The 21,950-nt window shown below is 36.6% G+C and overlaps 1 protein-coding gene across 7 annotated transcripts in view; it reads left to right on the forward strand.

Moving 5' to 3' along the window:
• NALCN (sodium leak channel, non-selective) overlaps positions 1-21,950 on the forward strand; it is a 229,627-nt gene that overhangs the window by 139,218 nt on the left and 68,459 nt on the right. For all 7 annotated transcript variants that reach the window (XM_053935243.1, XM_053935244.1, XM_053935245.1 and 4 more), the window contains one exon: positions 2,011-2,085. In XM_053935243.1, coding sequence (XP_053791218.1) covers positions 2,011-2,085 — 75 coding nt within the window. The remainder of the gene's footprint in view (positions 1-2,010; positions 2,086-21,950) is intronic.

The following is a 21,950-nucleotide window of genomic DNA, read 5'->3' on the forward strand; positions in this document are numbered from 1 at the left end:
CCTTGGCTGGCTCCACAGCCATCCAGTTATCAGTTTGTGAGACACACATATTCACCCTTTCTTCTGGGAATTGAGAGCCCAAACGGATCTTGTTTTGGATGACTGTTTATGGTATCATTAGAGAGTGGGCTTCAGTCATAGTAATTTTCCATCCTGGCCACAATTTGAAAAACTTTCTTTGAAGGTGCAATAACAGAAATATTATTCCTCTTGGTTGTTTTGGAGGCAATAAAAATATGTTTCCAAGGTTTTCGCTTAAAATCAGGTGCTTGTTAGACACCTGTTAATTCCTGGGAACAGACAGTGTTTCTGATAAGCTCAAGAGGGGCTTAGTCTGAGTGCCAGTTCATCCAGGCTGAGGCCTAATGAGCATTTCTCAGACCATAGCGTAACCTGAGTGGGATGAGGGCATGCACCACCACAGACTATCCTGAAACTAAAGTCAGCTTCTCTGGGCCTCTACATTGTGCTAGGTATTATGTATTTTATCAGAATTCTGCCTTGCATTGCTGTTCTAAATGCCATCTTTACTTCCATTGTTCATACTAGTTGGATCACTGAAAATTATACGATGTATTGTTTATGTGGCACATACAAAATGTTGCTTTGAATAGCTGCAGGAAATTCCATGTTTCATGGAAGCCACAAAGTTACTAACTTCTGTCAAAAGAACTTTTTTTTTTTTCTTAGCACTGACACTTTTTAAATTTATGGGCCAGAGTCCTTCCTGTGTCTTCTGTACCTTTATAGTTTATGAAGCGAAAGCAAATCCTGCCTTGAAATAAGGTCCACTCAACTTAGATGCAGTTTAAGTTCCAAACTCCTTGTCTGGTATATTAAGCCACTTAAATTTCATCTTCAGTATAGGTAGGGAATAAATTTCCAGTGTGACAGGCAAACTTACGCTTCATTTACAAGTAGTGGTGGAAGGATATGTTTGCTCTAGTTGTCACTCAGTGGTCCAAGACCACAGAAAAATTCTAGGCCTGTAACTCTTTTTGAAAAAAGAGTTAGGATACCTTTTGGTACCTCTCTGGTGTATCAGAAATTGGTGCTTGCCTGTAGAAGCTCAGTGGATTTGAGGATGTTTACATCAAACTTCAGAGACTAAAACCTAGGCAGTTGCTGGCAGCTGTTAACTTATGCATGTGTACATATATTTACGGCCTTAGCTAAAAATTGTCTGATAATATATGCTGAACAGTGGTATCCTCCCTTACCCACCATACTCCTAATTCTGTCTGCTTCTCAGCTATATCAGTCACATTTTCAGCTTCTTTGGCCTCTGGTCAGCATCTGTACACAAGGGAAATTTAATAATCTGATACTGATACACACTTTTTCTCCCTAGGATTCTTCCTCCTAGAAACGTATCTAAATAATATTTAATGCTGAGTAAATTGAGGCACTTGATTTTCCTCTTCTGTGACATGAGTTTCCTATACATGTGATGCATGCAACTAATGAAGCAGCTTACTTTTCTTCCAAATTGGAGTTAGCTACTTTTCACAGAGGCACTCAGAGCATAAAGGAAGGCCATAAAGTAAATGACTGACAGGTGACTAAAAAGTCACACCTTAATTGAAAACCACCTTAGCTTTACAAGATGTTTTAGGATTTTGTTTTGCATTTATTATTGTTGTGTTGTTATTGGCATTGTTATTATTATTGTTGTTGTTGTTTGTTGTTATTATTTCTGATTAATTTAATTTTCTCTTTGCGTGAAGTATATTTTAAGAGTATACTGTTAAATATATATAATTCATTGGTCATAAAACCTAGAATTTAGCATTTTTAAACTCATAATAATTGCATGGTAAGATAAAAAAACAATTTACTACTTGCAAAAGGGCTAGCAGATATGTAGTAGCAGTTGCTATTAGTTCAACAAATGTCAAAGGCAAGAATCCCATTTACATCAGCAGGGCTGTCATTTTTCCATGTTATTTAATAAAACTTCTTAATAAAGATAAGATAAGCTTTAACAAGTAATTTACAATTGTTTTGTAGATTCTACTCAGCTTGTTTGTTGCTGTTATTTTGGACAACTTGGAACTTGATGAAGATCTAAAGAAACTTAAACAAGTAAGAAAATGTTTTTATTGTACTTGAAAGTAGCTTTAATAAGGCATTTTGCTTTACTGATATTTTATCTGGTAAAAGATGGGAAACATCTTTATCACAGTGAACAAAATAGTACATGTGGAAGTGAATAGCAGTATTTTGTTAGATAGTGTACTATCACACAACCTTAAGGAAAAATTAAGATATTGAAAAAGAGATGTAGAAATTTGGTTTAGTATTGAATCAAATTCAATTTAGGTACTCTTGCAATTAAAAAAAAATCAAAATCACAGCTAGGCCATCTTTTTGCTTATGCCCTAGTGAAAGATATCCCTACCCATGCTTTCTGAGGACAGCACAGTCCCACTGCAGGGAAGGGTAATGGCAGAGGGTCCAGTTAGGAAGCAGGAGAGCACACTCTGGTCAATGTGTTGGGGGAGGGCTAAAGACACTTGGAAGAGTTAAGTTGCTTGATTGATTCTCCTCATTTGGGAACCAAGAAGTCATTCTCTCATGCCTGAAACTCCAAATGTCAATCACATAGAACAAATGTAAATAAAGGATTCACATTGGCCTTTCTGACCTTGTGCCCAAACCACCAGAGAGGAAGGTATCCATAGCTTTTAAATAAATATATAGCTGTGCTTTAATCTGTACAGAGAGACGAAAAGTCATCAAAATTTTCCTATTTCATGCATGAAATAGCATGAGCTAACACATGGGAACTTCTTCTGTAATATTTGGCTTATAGCCATCATTTGCTGCTTTTGTTCATTTTTCATGTGCATTAGCAATTGCTATAGAATTATATTCATTCAATTCTTGAATAATAATCACCCAGTTAATTGAGATATTTTACACTGAAGTTCTACATGACAATATTATATACTTTTTATTTTTTCTTTATAGAATTCAATGCAGAAATCAATACTGCTTTTGCTGTTGCAGTATTAAATATCCAGATGTATTGCAAACTTGAGATAATCTAATAGGACAAGTATTTTCTGTGACAATGAAATGCAGTGGCTACCTGCCACGACCTCAAGCAGACGAGATGAGCCGGCTAGCACTGCCCGTGTGAGGCGGGGTGGCCGCCACATGAGAGGGCACTCCAGGGGAACGGCGTCTGCCCCCCTGGTAGTGCTGAGTGCTGCGGCATGGGTTACGCAGCTTTGGTAGCTTCACACACTGAGAGGAGACTAAGAGATGAGAGAAGGACACTTGTTTGTGAGCCCAAAGAGTTTTATTCCCCCATGCATGGTGGGATGCTCTCAGAGTGGATGCAGTGACAAAATGCCGAGGAAACAAAGGCTGGCAACAGGTTAAATAGGGGGTGGGCGGACAGGGGTGGAAATCTGGCTAGCCCAGTGGGTACAGAGTCCTGGGATGAATAGAAAGGCTAAGGTGGGATGATACAGAACTTTCTTGAAGAAGCTGGGGGTGGTTACAAGATTGACACTCGACAGGGAGTGGACAAACCTTGACTGATGGGACTAAATAAGGAGAAAACAGGGAGAGGTGAGAAGATTGACAGGTAACTGTGGATCCGAATGGCAGGAACTCTCAGGGTAAACAACTTGGAACAAACCACTGTGAGGGGAAAAACAGGGAAGTACAAGAAACCAACCTAACTAACATTAATAAAACCCCTGAATAAACAAATCAAACCTACAACAATAAAACACAAATACTGGATTTCAGTTCATGAGTTTACATAAGTGAGAGATCTTACAGATGATTTTGGGATGGCGGGACAGTCTTGAGTATGCAAACTGAGTAGGCCAAATCAAAGGCATTCATTTTTCTCTTTACCAATCTCAAGAGATAAAATTATCTGAAATAAAAATGGCTTAGATGTATGGTAAGCAATGTCATATCATTACAGGAAATTTTTCATAGTGTCAGCATGAGTTAGGAGCACAAATCAATTTTCCAAAGTGAAGAGCTTGAGATGTGAAATCCAGTGGCTTTTGTGTGAAACATCTTTGATTGATAAACCACTTTAAAAGTCCACACCTTCGCTTATTAAATGGTAGCAGCATGGCTTTTTGCTTTAGCCACCTACTTTGGAAGTGCTGAACAAAAAGCAATAATGAGAGACCACCACTAGCAATGCTTGCCACATTTCAGTCTGAAATTTTAGTAGCCTGGTAGGAATTCCGTCTCTGTTATAGAAATGGAGAACACTTAAATGCAAGACAATAGAACTTTTTTTTTTTTTAAATCTCTCAACTTCATATCTTTGAGACTGTAGCAGTATAAATACATCAGAGTAGTGCTGGGCCAGAAAAAAATTGCTGCCCCAGCCACCAGACCTTCTAGCTACCATGCCACTCCATGACCCAAGAGGAAATTTAACCAGAGCACAGCACTTTTCCATTGGAAATACCAGCTGGGTTGACTGGCATAATGGTATATGGGTTCTACATGCATTATAATGCATATTATACACCATTCTGATGCATGAAAATGTCCAAAGTGGCTGACACTGGTTCATTTGTACTTAGGTTTTTGAAATGTTTTCTTCAGCAGTAGTGTCTTCTCATAGAGCATTACTCGGTTCCATTGAATGCATTCCCTTCTAGTATTTTATGCGAACAAATGAATGTTGTACAAAATGTTGCATATTTTAAAAATGTTGCCTACGGTGAAAAGAGGCAAGGGGTCAGTTCCTGGAGCTCAATGATATGAGGTTACTGGAATCAATGTACAGCTGCTTAAGTGTCTAGAACAGAAAAGATTTCCTGAGGGGTAAATACGATGGTATCACAGGTTCAGTGCTGATCGTAACTGTGCTCTGCTGTGTTAAAATATTGGTTGTCTTATCTCAGAAAATAAAACGAAGAGTTTTTAATTGAATGATATTTTGAATTTTCAATTTTAAAAATGGACTTTAAGAAGAGGCAGGATTGCAAGATAATTGTTATGTTTTATTCAAGACCTTTTTTTTAAAAAAAAATCTGTATTGCTGCACAGAAAAGTTTTTGACATCTATAATTAAAAGATGAATGGTATTTTAAGAGAGAAGTCAAATAATTCAAGCTGTTAATGTAAAAACATTAATTGGTTGAAAATTATGAAATTGTAATGTTCTCCATCCTTGGGGATGTATGTTTTTCCCTGCCTTTATGGGTTGTAAAGCTCAAGTCCCAGGGCATTTTCATATGACGAAACACTGAATGATTTTCTAGGAAGGAAGGATAATATATCTGTGCCAGAAATCACACCTGCCTTATAATCCCTTTTGAGCTGTGTTCTTCTTAGTTATGACTTAATTTATTTTCTGAAACTTGTTAAGAAAAATTTTATTACTTAACTTTGAGATTATTAGTAAAGGACTAATTATTTAATATTTGCAATGTACTCTAGAATGTAAAATAGTATGTAAACACTTGGTATTCATGTTGCTTCAGTAAATGCATTTAAATATGAATAAATAAAAGCAAAAATGCATTAAAAGACTAGGAGATTCTAAGTAAGATTATAATATAATTTATTTAAAAGAAAGTAAACCTTTAGAATTAAATATGCTAGTGCCAATTTAGTTAAGGATATACATCATGATTCAGTTTTTAATTACCCTATTACATAATATTAATTCCAAAAGTCTTGCCTCAGTGCAAAGAGTAAATAGAGCTCATTTCAATAAGCCACTAGTCTATTTATTGTACAGTGTGTGGTCCTGTGCATTATTTATTGCACAGTATTCAGGTTTTACTACAAAGACAAAGCTATTAATTTCATTTCTGGTCTTTTTTATGGTATTCTTCATAAGTATGTAGACCAAACATAAAACTTGTGAAAGATTAAGTGATTTACTTAACAGCATGGGTACACATAAGAAGAGAATCTGCTTTTCCAAGACACCATTCAGCTGTCTTAAGAACAGAATCATTCTCTCTATCTTTACAGCATTTCCCAACCTCTGCCACATCTCATCCTCTTGTCTATGTCTGCCATCATAGCACAAGTGAAAAGTGTTTGTACTATAGCTCATAGTCACCATCTATCTGTGCAATAAATTTGACCCTCTGCAGTGATCCAGACTGACCCTAACACACTACTGAGTCTCCAGGTATGACACTGATCCTGCTCATCTTGCCATGAGGCCCTTTCCCTGGCATTCAGTACATCAGTTATACAGATGATATTGAACTTAGGCACAAGAAATCTATCAACTACAATCCTGACTTCTTTCTCATCTACCCCTGTCTTCTCCACACTCTCCCTAAACTGTTGTCCTGAAGTTAAAAAGAAACTGAGAGGATTTCTATGATGTCTTCTGCCTTTTGTGATAAAGCCTTGACTTTCTTTTTAGAAATTCTTCACCCTTATCAGATTTTGAAGCATGACTTTCTCTTGCAGCAGCTGTTTTAACTTTCCCCTTGTATTTTCCACACATTTACTGATTACAAATTACTATCAATTTGCCTTGATATGAAGTCAGACTGATTAGGTTCTCACTTCTCATGCTCGACCCTGAATCCCTCTTTTAGAGTTAGTCACATTTGCCATTTTCCTTTCCTCTCACTCCAGAGTTTATTTAGGTTACAAATTATCTACCACTGTTGTATGTCAGCCTCTCTATCTTTGAGACCCTTTAGAAGTCTTGAGAGAGTGCTATTAGGTGTTAGGGAGTAACAAGTTTACCTTGTGTCAGTTATCTTCCAAAAACTTTTATCCTGACATTTTTGTAGATCAGTCTTTGCCACAGTTTAGGGCCTTCTTTGACCCTGTCTGTGGCCAGCACTGTTTATTTTAATTTCTTGCTCGGACACACTCAATTAATAGTCTGGTGCTCTTTTAGACATCCTGCTTTCCTTATGTCCTTAAAAGCTTTGTTATTAGAGTTTATTTCTTTAGAAACTATTCCCTCATAGTCTTTCATGATCTGCCATTATTTTAATACCAAAAGAGCACTAAAATTTATGTTGGGGTTTTTTTTTTCTCTATTCTTTGCTAAGCAGATAGATTTCTTTTCTGAAACATATCCATTTATTTTTAAGTCTTCTTTGCACTCAATTAGACATTGCTGGTCTTGTTGACCTTCTTGGAGTTTTTTCTGTAGCTGGTAGATAAAACAGGATATCTCTGCTAATAAAACAGGATATTTGAAGCTACTCCATGCAATCCCCCTTCCCAGTTTCTGTCATTTGTCCATTCCTTTAAATTTCTTTTGAAAAGCTTTATGATTTTAAGTAATTTTTAAATTTAAATTCAGTGTAATAGATAGATTTGACCTTCTACTTGTAAAGTAAGATCTGAATATAAGACCATTTTTATCACCGTTACAGAAGAGCTTTTTGATATTTATGCCATGAAATAGATCTTGCTCAGTACTAAACCATGAGATACTTCTTCAACTTAGGTGTTCTGTTCTCTGGCTATATAAGTCAGTAAGGAGTTACTTATGAGTAAAAAGTTAATATCTTTCTTCTTTCCTTTCCTAAACATACATGAGGGTAAATAAAGGTTTTCCAGTCTTATTACTGCTTGTCTTTCAGCTTTGAATACTATTTTGCATTTTGAAATTACTTTATAATCCTCATTGACACATGTGCAGAATATTTCTCCCTGTTTGAGAGACAGTTTCAATGCACATGGATCCTGTGCTGGTTTTATATGCATTTACCTCATTCACTGCATTGATTGAAGAATTCCTGTAACATATAGCACCAGTCTTACACTGCTGTACTCTCCACCTGGATAATACATTGCCTGTTCTGCATAGTCTGATTCTGTAGGATTCTACTGCCTGTTACTTCTACCAAGCTTCTGATATGTGTTTTGTGTCAACATTGTGGAATTTTTAATAATAGAAATTCTAATGCAACTATGGGGGTTTTAAAATTTTATTATTAATATAAAAGCCTGTATATGTATTATTCTTGTCTAGTTTTATGCTCTTTCCTTAATATGGCTTTATTTTTAATGGTTTTTTGTTTCCTGTCAGAATTTTATAAACCTTTAGGTTTCCCATAGCTTCATTCTATATGGAGAAACTCATGTTTGCCTTGTTGACTCCTCCATTCTGGGCTTACTCTACTGTTTTAGTATCTACTCCTTTAACAGCTTTTGCAGCTAGTGAACTTCCTTAAAATGTTATGAAAGTTTGAACACCTGGGTAGAATTCATCTCACTTCACCAATATATTATACCATTGTATGTGCAGTTTGAAATACTCATGTGGATTTCCTTCTCTAGTCACTGAAGAGTAGCAGATACTTTTGGAGGGCAATTTTGAAAGACATACATTTTTTTTATAGAGCAGCTACAGGAAAATTTGAAGCCAACCCCAAGCCATCCTCACTGTATGATCTTTCCTTCATCTGCAGCATAATCTGTGGCTTACAGCAATGAAACCTTTATGGCATTGCTTCTCAAGTGCATATCCCACCTTTCCTGGAAAAGCAGACAGGAAATAAGACTAGTCTGTCTTTGATTTGTTCTTATATCTCAGAAAGCCTTGGCTGGTCCTTGTCAGATAAAAGGTACTGGACAGATGGACCTTTGATCTAACCTAGTGCACTCATTCTTACACCCCTAGTGTTTCAAAATCTGAACTGGAATTCAGAAAAAAAATGCAAATACCATAAGGATGAAACCATTGGTGGCCAAAACCATGTGCATGGTCATTTTACTGTTTTATAATTCCACAAGGGAAAGAGCTAGCATCTCAAGCCATCTGAGCATGAGCCATGGTCTGACTTCTTAACCATACAATCTTACCTCTGTAATCCTATTTCCTGGAATTCCACCATAAAACATATGTATTTTTTATATCTATATATAATTCTAACAATATTAAAATATAATATTTTCTTTTTTTACCTTTTGCTTGTGATAAGAAACCCAGCTTACCTCACCAATTTTGGAGGATTTATCTTAGAGTTTGTGTCGGACAAGATTATTGTGTCCCCATTTTTCTACTGGAAAATCAAAGCTGAAGTGGCATCCCTAGGTTCATAGACAAATTCCCAGTATGATGAGGAATCAAAAAAAGCTGGGTTTAGGTCTCTAGGCCCCTTGAGTCAATCAGGAACATACGTCCACCTTTAAATTGCTGCAATCTCACTCTAAGCGTAGTTCTCTGCACTTAAAAAATCCCTTAAGATCTGATTTCTGTCATATCACACATGTGATGTCTGTGCTCACTAGTACACACTCACGACTTTAATACAGATGGCATCCATTACTAAAAATATTTTCCCCATGCCTTACTACCTGGCAACAGAAATTCTTGGAGGAGTAAACAACAATATGCAGCAGGGACATTTTTCTTTTAATTTGACTAAATTCACACACTCACCAGTGAAGGTACTTGTCAAATGTACATGTTCCTTTCCCTCCAGTTCTGCTTCACAGCATGAAATACATATAATATCTTTTTTCTCTTAAATCCATAAAATCCATATCAAAGCAGCGAGTGCTTTGATATCAATGTATATATATATATATGTATATATACATATATATATATGTATATATATATATATATATATATATATATATATATATATATATATATAAACACACACACACACACACCCCCTATATATCATAGTATATATAGGTATATATACCTATATATCATGGTATGTATCTATTTCTGCATATAGTACACATACATATATTTTTGAAACGAGCTGCCTTTAGAATTATATTTGAAAAATAACAGATTTTTACCATGTTTGTTTTCATAAAGAAGCTTGGAGATAATGATAGATTCTTTTCTGCTTTTGTCTGTTGAGATAGATTCTTGACTTCAACAATGTTTAATGTCTGAACACTTCAATCTGATGCCAGAGGTTCAGAGTCACATTTTGAAATGCTTAGAAGCTTTGGAAAAAAAAGGCAGTTAAGCAAACTTTAGAGGTCTTTGCAGAGCTTTTACAGCAAAAGCATAAAAGATATAAGAGAAATTCATTTGGCAATCTGTCTCAGAAGAAGGAGCAATTACAGTAGAATAAAGTAAATTAGGATTGAGTGCCCTCAAAAATGGCAGAGCTATCCTGGAGTCTCATTCTATAATACTTAGAGGTTTTTGGTGGTGGTAGTGGTGGTGATGATCGTGATGGAGACGATGTGGAAGTCTATACTGGAATCTACTGCCAGCTAATTGTCCAGAATATGGCACCAGAGGATAGACATCTTTGAGAAGAATTTTAAAAACCTAATAAATATTTATGTGTTAATCCCTCTTATCTACTCTATTTTTTCTGTTCTTGTTGTCAGGGAAACATAGCAATTAATCCTTTTTTGTTATCACTACACAGTTACTTTTCCTTCTTCACTACTCGCATTTAAAAATCCCTGATTTATAATAAGACTTTTGGCAACCTACTATCTAAAGGGAGAGTATATGATTTCTGGACATTGGTAAAGATAATTCTGGGGCATGTATTCTAAATATGAATTTGACACTACTTCCCTTTTATGCAAGAATACGTAAGTGGAATTTTTGTTAATTTTAGTCAAGACAAAGCAAGTCAGTCTCTAAAGTGATAGTGCTGAGTCCTTCTACATTTTTCTCTCAAGTGCATTTGAATAGAAGTGTCAAATCAAATATTTATATTAATTAGAATAAAATATTTTTTGTTGTTGCATGACTGATCACCACAGTATCCTGTTGATTTTGGAAAACTCACATATACATGTTTGCTTATAGAGTTGGAATTTTTATTAACTAAAGCAGTATTTATATGCCAAACAATCCAAACTTACATCCCCAGACAAACATAAAATTTTCTTACTGTGATTCCTATAGTATTCAGCTTTGTTTGTCTCTAAGCCAAAGAGAAGAAGCAAAATTTGTACTTTGATCCTAAATTCATGTGCAATCATTTGTTGATTTTGCAATTATTACTTTGATTCCAGTATCCGTGTTTTTCATTGCTAACTTAGAGCAATTGGATTCACGTTTTTAATCCACGTAAAAGAAATCTCCCAAGATTAAAAATTTTATGCACTTAAATGCAATTATTTTTAAGAAAGAAGATTATCTTCTGACATACACTGAAAAAAATAAATAATGGTAATACTATATGCTTATGCAGTAAGCATCATAACAAAAGTTTTAGCATTTTTCTATTTAATCCAGCTCTCAGGAGTTTAGAAGCAACTATCTTCAAGTTTTTGAAGACTTATATTCAAGGAAAAAAATTCTCATTCATTTAGATAAAAGTTGGAATTTTATAAAGTGTCAAGGGACAGGATTTGTGTCACTTTGTTAACCATGCAAAAAGTTAGGCATGTAGTCTAAGCTAGTCATCTGGACTTGCCTGTAGTCATAGTTACCCTCCAGGGAATGATTCATCCCATCCAAGTAGGGTGCTCTCTTTTCTGTTACAGGGGAAGTCTAGACAGTTAATTAGGCAAAATGCCTGATTTTCAGTCGATAACATTAAACGACATAAATACCCAAGTTTAATGGATTAGGAACCTGTATTTCATTGGCATTTAATCATATGGGTGCTTTCACATTAATGAAGCCAAAAATCATAGTGTGTAACAGCAGGCACCTTACTGAAGTGCCTAGGCCGGGATCCTCATTTAGGTTAGGGACAGATGATAATGGCAACAAAGAAGGATAAAAGTCAACATTCAAAGCTGGTCATCTCTCTTCACTCAGAGCAGAAAACAAAGCCTGCATTTGTGAATTTAGGTTCATAAAATAGAAGATCCCTGGCATTGGCACTTCAGTTAGTTTTTTAAGGGAATGTGGCACAAATTTGACAGGATCTTTATAGAGGTTCCTGACTTCCACCTGAGTCGGTTCAGAAAGCAGTATAGGCCCCGTCTCACTTGTGAAGCAAAAGGTATGCTGAGAGGCAAAAGCAGTGTGGTCTGTGTGAAACCAGACATTCACCGTTTGCAATGGGAATTGGTCAGAAATGTTGCTGTCACACATTTTAATGTATCCTACTAAGACTTTGTAATTATGTTTGGTCTTAAAAGACAAAGATACAAATAATTGCTTCCCCAGAGAATGAGGCTCTCAGTGCTGTGCCAATGATGTTGAGGATATCCATTTTATATTCTCTGCAAGAGATGTTAACAAATGTTGCTGCATCAATACCACGATACTGGAATTCCTTTCTTTTGTATTTACTATGTTTTTCCAGTATTATTCTTGCCAATGTGCCTATCACCTTTCTCCCCTCACCACCACCATTATGATTCCCATTTTCTCAGCTACTGCTCTATTTCTTTCACATCCAGAAACAGTTAGTGACATCTTTTCTTTACATTAGACCATACATTTCTTAATGCCAATGATCACCTCTCCATGGTCATTGTCAAAGGAATTTACTCATCCATCCACTGTTGGAAATTCACAAAAAAATAATAAATTTACTAGGAGAGCTTCCATAAATCCACAGATGCAGCACTAGTTTCCTTGAATCTCTCACTTTTAAGGGTATCTCTCATTTTTCAAGTTGGGTCTTGCTCTGGGAATGTTCACGCCTCTTTTTTTTGAACTAAAACATCCTTCTGATAATCTTTTACAAGTATTTCTGTGTCCCAGGCATATACCTATTGCTGAAATTTATGATGTGAGACAAAGTTTTCACACAAACCAGATTTCCAACATGAAAGTCTCTCTGACAAAGAGATAAAAATGTTTTAATAATGCTTTCTAGAATGAAATACAGAAGTGAGGTCTGCAACCTAATCTTCCATTAGCTATTTTGTCTCTTGCACACATAGCATCTTTCTGCTTTCAGTACAGATGGGGATGGTTGCAAATTTTTAACTCGTTTTTAGGTTTGGGGTTTTTGTTGTTGTTCTGTTGAAAATACATACCAGGAAGAGAAGACCACTAAGGTTTTACTACTGACCTCTTGAGTATACATTCATGATGATTGGTAAAGCAATCTGTTTATTTACGCATTTTCGTTTTTGTTGGCTTTTCTCACTATTTCTAGTTACTAAGCTGTGAAAATTGGTTTCTATACATTCTTGTCCTACAGATATTCATAACGTCTTCATATAAAGCAGTTCTAACAACTGAAACAGTGAAAATACATGCTATTTTTTTATTTGTCTACTGAAAATACCTCCTATTTTTGTAGGTTCTGCTAGATGCTCCTGCTGCTGGCTTTTTATATTATTGTCTGTAGAACAAATAAAGGGAGCAACCTGAACTAAGGGCACCACTTATTTTTGTTTAGTTGTGAGCTTCTGCGAATAAATATTTCTGCATTCATCCATTAGTTTTTGTCAAGTCTTCGTAATTAAGCCCCTATGAGAACCTTGAATACCTGAGAGCTAACAGAAAGGTGTCCTCAACAGAACTGGTCGTAGAAAGAAGATGAATTAAAATCTGACTGTCAGCCAAACTGAAATCCATGTTCTCCAGTACTATAAGCAAGGACAAGTTCTACCTAACCTTGGTTCTGGTAGGAGAAGAAAGCTTGTCTGCTATGAAACATAGTAGAATGTGCAATTATGGCATCTTGGGATGCCAGAAACAGTACAAGAATAAAAGCTTTTTCTTAATGTGGATTTAAGAGTTAAGAAAATATAATCAAGCTGTTTGCAATTGCTGTAAGAACTGAAACGGTTAATGGTGTCTGTTATTTTTAATCTTTGAATTGTGATATCAACAGATCAAGCTTCTCTAAAAAGCCTTCCTGATGTCAAAAGAAAATTATTTTCTGGTTCAGTTCTAGGAGATCAAATTTTAGAGTTCATTTGCTGAAACTGCAGCTTGCGTAAGAGTTCAGGAGTTGTAACAGATTTTCTCCATGAAAGCCACTATGTGATTTATATTTATATTTATATTTATATTTATATTTGGCACCACTTTTATTTTTTTTCTGTTTTGAATGTACTTGCCTTGAAAAACTGACTTGAAAACTGTTACTGCCCGGTTGTGGCCACAGTATGGAGATGTCCCAGCTAGCACACTCCCTATGGCCAGAGGGCGCAACAGGAGGGGCTGCCCCCAGATCTCTTCCGAGACCTCTCGGGTGGCAGTGCTCACAGGGAGTTGCTGCTCGCTGTGGCTGGCTGTGGCGTGGGTAGCACAGCTCCAAAGCAGAAACGAATGGCTGAGGCAAAGAAACAGGAAGGGGCCGCTTGTATGAACTCCAAGGTAACTTATTCCCAAGGAGGGTTCAGGGACAAGTGAAGCACAGGAATGAGGGGGGGCATCACATTTTAAAGAGGGGAGGGTACAAGGGGCGGAAACAACTCACATCCAATGAGGGGACATTAGGGGAGGAGAACACAACTGGGGTAATCCAATAAAGACAGGACAGGGGAGGGAGCAGGCTTAACAGTCCAATGGGAAACTGTGCAAGGGGTAACAGACAAGGAACTTTCCAGAACAACCAGGGTGTCTAACTTGACAGGCAGGGATAAGGGGCAGTGAACTGGGGATTGACATGGGCATATTAGGAGACAAGGGAGGTACAAAGGAGGAACTGGGGAGATTGACATAGGGACTGACAGGCACTTGGCGGGAAAATGTTGAGGTAAACAACTTAGGGTTAAACCATTAGAGGAACAGAACGGGGTACATGGAACAAACCATTATAAATTTACTAACAGAAAACAATTGTAAAACAACAAACCACCACAGAAAACCTGTAATATATTTAAGTATTAGTGAAGATAAGTGGAAAAAAGTACTTGTGGAAACTTGTTGAAAGTTGCAATTTGTAAGAGATGGTAAGAATTTCAACAGATACCTTTTTATCTTTAAGGTATGGCTGAGAATGTATATTTTTATGCATATGTGTGGAAATTCCCCTGGCTCTCCCTAAGCTCACAGTAATGTGACAATTTTGGCTAAGCATGAGCAGAAGCAGGAGAAAGTCGTAAGATCATTTACAGTGAGAACAGAGGATCATTAGGGTTGGAAGATCATCTTGTCCAAGCCCCTTGCCAGGGTAAAAAAGTAAAGAATGTTAATATTTATCTTCTAAAACATACAAGAAAACTCTGAATCAGATGTATTTTCATTACACAGTCAATGCTTTGGGGTAGTTAAAAAGTTTGCAATGTGCTACATTCCGTTCTGTACTAAAAATAGCTTGAATTCAGGAGGATGAGGTACCCTCTAGGCAGTAGTATAAGCAATTACGTTCAGGCAAAAAAGCGCCGATCAAAATGTCAGGACAAGCTCTTCCTTCTGCAGTTGTTTCCATGTTCTTTGAAAAGAGTATAAGAAATTTTAGACCTCCTGAGTGTACATGCAGATGCTTGTTTTTCTATTCTATGCATCTGATTATCATACCTTAAATGGATATTTTGGGTCTGTTTACCATAAAAACATAGTATATATTTTTGCTCTCTAATACAAGCAGCCTGTGATTTTGGAACTACATAGACATACAAATATGTGCTAACCATGTCAGAATCATCAAAGTTTTTCTCCATTTCAGGTCCTGCAAATACCTTTGGTACACATGCATATGTCAATGCAGGTGTGTACACACACACCCACACACAACAAACTTGTCAAATATACAGAGTTTTTCAAAGTGATTGATTTTTACATTTTGCAGAACAAGAGATCCCTTTTAAAATCATGCCTATTTTATGAAAGTGTTTAATATATTCCCAGATCTTGAAAATATATGTGTATGCCTTATATTCTTCTTAAAACAAAATCCTTAAATCCTCAACATCTCCAATAGTGCCTCTAATCAGCTTCCTTCTGTTTAGCACTTTTTTCCCCGCATTGAGCATGTCTTAATTCCACAAAATTATTTTATCAATTTTCAGTAATGATATGGAGTAACTACATATCTTGTTTGTATTGGCAGCAGATTGTCCTATTAAAGACTTTTATTTTGGTAACCCAGGTATACTGTGTTTGAATGGAAATCCTTTCAGAACTCTACCCTAAATTAACTTCTCCTTAAGTATGGTGTTGCTTGGTATTCAACATGATGGTCACTGACATCGGAGAAAAGCTTCACATCCTAGTAACGCATAGCTTCATGCCTCTCTAATAGCTCCAATTATATCACTAAATCACAGACTCTTCTGAGCTGGAAGGGATTCACAAGGATCATCAAGTCCAACAGATAATAGCCCATACTGGGATTGACCTGCAACCTTAGCATTATTGGCACTGTGCTCTATCATAATCAGTAGTAGAACCAAGTATGAAAGTAGAACCAAGACATTCGCAGTTGCTTGGCAGTTCCTTGTGACCAGTGCTTGGTAGAATTTCACCATATACCTTTCTGGTTAAAAAAACACAGTGGCAAATACAAATACAAAAATTTATTATGAAGCTTACTGAGGAAGAATCTCTAGGCTTGGAATAAACCAACAGGTCTGCTGGACAAAAGCAAGGGTCTTCCTGGACCAATGTCTAGTTCCTGACAGTGGCCAGAAAAGTATGTTTAGGAACTAACACAAGAAAAGGGAAATCACAAAGTGGTATTTTTTTGTCTAGTAGTTCTTTATGGATTTTTTTCTTGCCTGTCTGTTATATTTATTTTCAAATCTGTATATATTCTAGCATTACTGCCTTCAGTAGCCAAGATAAATTTAACGATGCACCTTGTGAAAAGATATTTCTTTTTCAACTAATGAGCCTTCCACTTGATTTTTTCATTTGATGCCCTCTAGCCTGTGATGTTCAGTCATTCCAGTCAAATGCTTCTTCAGTGTTCTGTCTTCTACAGTGCCTGTTATTACTTCCTGTGCTTTCTCTCTTTCTGCACCTGTACATTTAACTTTAGAATCAGACCAAAGTTTCTTTTCACTGGGTAACTCCATTTCAGTGATCTCCTTTTGCAAGAAAATTTGGCAGTTAAACTAATACATCTTGGAAAAATTCATGTTTCATTTTTCTTACAAACCCCCTCTTTTATTGTTGTTTTTTCAAAGTAAATAAGTCAGCATGTGAAATTACTAGGATAGAATTTCTGTAACTTCTTTTCTGGAAAGTTTTCTTGTTTTATTTTTGACAAGAATTCAAAATACCTGGTCCATAATAGAAAAATTACTAGGAGGTCTTGTCTCCCTGCATTGCAGCTAGCTCGCTGGTACTTTACTGGTCCTGTTTTTCATGGATTTAATTTTTCACTTTCCCTTTGTCTTCACTAGCTCTCCTCAGATCTCTCTTCTGGTGAGGCAGTTTAGTATCTAAAAGCAAGGTGTTTATAGGGGCAGTCCAGGCCATCCAGATACCGTCCTTATTCATTCAGAAGACAGTTCTGATGTTACTCCTGTTAATACCAATGAGTCTCACTATCCTGGTAATGCAAATAACATTTTGACAGACCTATTAACTCCTTTATTCAGTGGGGAGCAAAACTGTACTCACACTTTATTACCTAGTTCTACTTTTCAGTGTGAAGGAGCTTTTCTTCCCCTCTGCTCCTTTCTCCCCTGATTCTTATTAAGTAGAACCAGAGCACATAGTTCACTACTGCTTTTAATTGATACCACAGTGACAGGTCAAACAGTGGTAATTGGCTTTTTGAGTACATGGCTTCAAAAGCTATGATGAGTGATACCTCAGAAGTGATACTTTGTCTGTCAGTAGAGGAGGAGTTGGAAAAGAGAGGATTTGGGATGCTGAACACGTTTGGTCAGAATACATTGCCAGAGCCCTGTGCCTTTCACCCAGCACCTCCAGGCATTCAGAAAATCCAGGAAGGCACCACTGACAATTTCAGCAGTTGCATCACTTCCAAATTTTGTGTGCTGAGGCTTCAGCATTAAAGTGGGAGTTTCAGCATAGTGATTTTTCATGAACATATTGTGTGAGCAAGGTGTTATAATTGGAATATCTAATTTAAACACATTTGGCATAAAATTTTATATATGTGAATTTGTGTGTGAAAATCAAAGAGCGTTTTTAAGCCTAGTTAGAGTTACTTGCCTCCAGAGTATTTTTATTCTGAGAACAGTGCTTGAGGTAATTCTAAATGGGAAATAACTATAAAGTAGGATAAAAATGAAAAATTACCTTTTCATTATATCTGATTCCATGTGAATGGATTTATAACAAGTTACAGGGAAGATAAGTGTCAAGCACATTTCATTAACCAATGAAAAGTACAGTAATGGTTCCACACTGAATTTTATGTACTACATAAAATGCATAAAATTCTTCTTTTCATCATAGAAGGAAGATAGAATTTTCACAAAATTCAAGTTGGTCCCCCATTCCTGGGACATATGCAGAACATTCAAATAGGCATTATTTCAAAAGTAGTAAGCTTTACAGAGACTGTGTCGATTTCTAGAAGACAAGGAAACCTTTCAAGACTGGAAAATAAGGTCATCTGGAAAACTACTCATGCTAGACTATTTCTTTTTTAATAACTAAGAAAGTTTTGAAAGTCTCTTGATGGTTGTAACTTCAAGACACCAGTGTTGTTTGAATTCTTTTTTCTACCTCTTACCTCATCTGCCACCTTTTTAAAAAATAGCATCAATGGATCACAAATTCTGGGTGATATGCTTTATTTATAATGGTGAAATAAACACCTAAGTATTAATTCAGAAGTTGCTAACTCCTGGTATATGCAATCTGCCAAAAAACACTCAAAAATTCAAGAGGGTTTCTCCTGGAGGGAGGTTTTATGGTATAAAATGGTATAAAATAGAGACCTTTGCATATTCTAGCCAAGGATCATATTCAAAGCACACATTTTTTCAAGGAGGAGGGATAGGAATGTGGGAATAGCAGTAACAAAAATGTAAATGTAAGCTTCTGCTGGTTCATGTATATCACCAGGGAATGAAATGCTTACCTAACTTTTATATCACCAGGAATTCATTTAATCTTTTTGTTTTATTTAGTTGATAGCAAAGGAAAATGCAAGTGCTTGTCAGGGCACATAGGCGACTCTAGATGCTCCATCCTCTTAATTAAGGGACAGTCCTGCAGCAGTTTGGAATGACGTGTTATGTAGAATTGCTAGTTATTTTTATACCAGTTGGATTAATGAAAATCCATGCTGAGTTTGCCTTTGTGCTCTTCTGTGCCACAGAGGTCTGCATTGCCTTTTCTGAACTGTGTTTTAGGCCCATAGGAGCCTGTGAATCTATGCACTTGTGTACACATTGTAATTAACTTCTGCATTCTTGAAAAATAAGTAGCAGCCTGGCCTCTGCATGAGATTTAATTCCTGCTTATTAAAAAGAGCTAGCAGCTTAGAAGAACCGAGTAATTATATTTTTACTGCATTTTTTTGTAACCTGAGTCTAAGACAGGCACTTCTTTTCCACTTAGAATTCAGAGGACTTCTCCTTCTATAGTTCCTCAAGAATGGACCAGCTACTCTTTTAAAAATGTGACAGAAGATAAGGAAAGCCTGCAGGGTTTTCCTGCATAATATCCAATGAGTGGGAGCACAATTTCAGAATGAAGGGAGAATTCTTACACATATCTTTCTCTTTAAAGAAACAGTCCGTAACCATAAGGACACAAAGAAACAATCTCCATCTCTTGTGAAAGGGAATAACAGCACTCAGGACTCTAGCCCTGACTAAAATTTCATCAGCAAAATTGTTTGGGGGAAAGGGCAGCCAGTAACATCAAATTATTTCTGTTTTCATCTGGCCCAGTCAAGAAAGTTTCTGAAGTAGTTTTGGATCAGCTTTTATGAACACCCAGTTACCACTCGTATAGGTTTGTCTCTGCATGTCCATTAGTAAAATAAATCTATCTGAATTTCTGTACTGGAAAAATACTGTGTAACTGTAATGAATGTAAAACTCAGGCCACCTATGTCAAGTTAAATGTTCTGCCTCTAGTTCAAAATGAGCAAACCAACCATCCACAAAAAGGCAAGGAGCAGCTAATTTGTGCAAAGACAAAAGTCTCTCCTATAAAGAATTATCCTGGATCTTGGCCTCAGCTACATCTGTGAATTTTTTCTCAACTTCAGTTACATTTTCTAAATAAAGATATTTGATTGTAAAAATTACTCCACTATGTGGATGGCAAATACTCAAATCTAAGTTGTATTCATTATCTTCTCAGAGAATCTAATAGAACCCAGTAATGATTTGGAAAAAAGTACAAGTTATTAAGAGATGATGTATGCCTATGCACAACAGTAAAACTGAAGAGCATAATTATCTGTTGTCCTGCAGTTCATAGCTATCAGCAAATCATAGAATCACATAAAAGTCTATGCTGGAAGGGACTTCTGAAGAGCACCTGGTCCAACCTGTACTGAGAGCAGGCCATTAGATGAGGTTACCTTGAGTCCTATCAGGTCAGCTCCTGGACATCTCCAGTGATAAAATTTCCTTGGCTTGTCTAGGCAACTTATTCCAGTGGTTGTCTTCATAATGAAGAATTGCTATGTTCTATCTAGAGAGACTCTTTGTCATTAAGCAAGTGGCTTATTCTTTGCTTCCTGTCTTGTGACTAGGTCTCTTTGTGAAGAGTGTTCCTTTAAATTCTCTAGAACTACATTACAGATGAAATTTCTGTGGCCCCTCCACAGACCCTCTCCAATGTGGCAATCCCAAACAAATCAAATTACATGGAGATCAGATCAAGTGTACAGCCACATGCATATTTAGCTGAATACATTTAAAGAAACAAATGCACATGATAATGGTGTTTATAATAAAAGTACTTGGAAAAAAAGTTTAAAAAAAGTACTGTGCACTGTAGTTGATGTTTTCTTACTCCTGTGAATAAGAGCAAGAATAATTAACTCATTATCACATTTGGTACTTATGTAAGTGGGTTTTTAGGAATATTTGTCTGGTGTCTCATCTGAATTGTGTTCCATGTTTCAAATGAAACATTCTTGTCCTAACTACAGTAGGTCATCTTTTTGGTCTTTGTAGAGATCATTTGTGTGTAAGAAGGTATTGTAATATTGGCCTGTGCCAGCAAGGTATTCATTTACAAGGGTGTCCAAACACACTACAGTGTACAGCACGCCTTAAAAGAAGGAAACACAGGTTTTCATTGCCATAGCCAACAGAAACAAAATGCCATCTGCTGCACAAGCACCTACATCACAGTCTGTGACAAATATTTTTCAGCATCTACACAAAACTGCTTCCACCTCAAGCAGCACTCACAATTCATATGGATCATGTAGGTTGGATTTGAAAATTGGAATTATGCTCACATACCAAAGTGCTGAGGTTTAACCCCAGCCACCCAGTTGCTCCCTCACTTTAAGAATCAGAAGAATAAAAGAGAGAAAATTCATAAGACACAGACAGTTTAATAGGTAAAAAAAAAAAAAAAACCATACATGCAAGCAAAGCAAAATAAGGATTCATTCACTATTTCCCATGAGCAGGAAGGTGTACAGTCATCCCTAGGAAAGCCATCTTCCATCACATGTAATGATGAAGTGGGAAAAGAGACACCATCATTCCAAACATCCCCCTATTCTCCTTCTTTCCCCAGCTTTATATATTGAGCATGATGCCATGTGGTCTCAAATATCCCTTTGGTCAGCTGGGGTCAGGTCCTGACCTCTTGTGCATCCCCAGCCTCCTCACTGGTGGAGTGGGGTGAGAGGCAGAAGAGGCCTTGATTCTGTTGAAACTGCACAGCGATAAGGAAAGCATCCCTATGTCGTCAGCACTGCTTGCAGTGAGAATGTAAAACACAGTCCCATGTCAGCCACTATGAAGGAAATTACCTTTACCCCAGCCAAGACCAGCACAGTGTGTTTCCTACCATGCAGATGAAACGAAGTAGTGAGTCAAGTTGGATATGCCTTCTGTCCCTTCCAGTTTAGTGGTGCTCTATCTCATGTAATACCCCATAAAATGCATAGAGCAGCCTATACAAATTACATGGAATAAAAATTTCTGGCTTTCTATACTTAGGTACAAAGAAGACCTAGGTAAAAGTTATCTTCCATGTTAAACTGTCAGCAGGGACATACACATTCTCTGCAGATTGAGTCATTTATCCC

The sequence above is a fragment of the Vidua chalybeata genome, chromosome 2, assembly GCF_026979565.1.
Source record: "Vidua chalybeata isolate OUT-0048 chromosome 2, bVidCha1 merged haplotype, whole genome shotgun sequence".
In the NCBI taxonomy this organism is placed as follows: domain Eukaryota; kingdom Metazoa; phylum Chordata; class Aves; order Passeriformes; family Viduidae; genus Vidua; species Vidua chalybeata.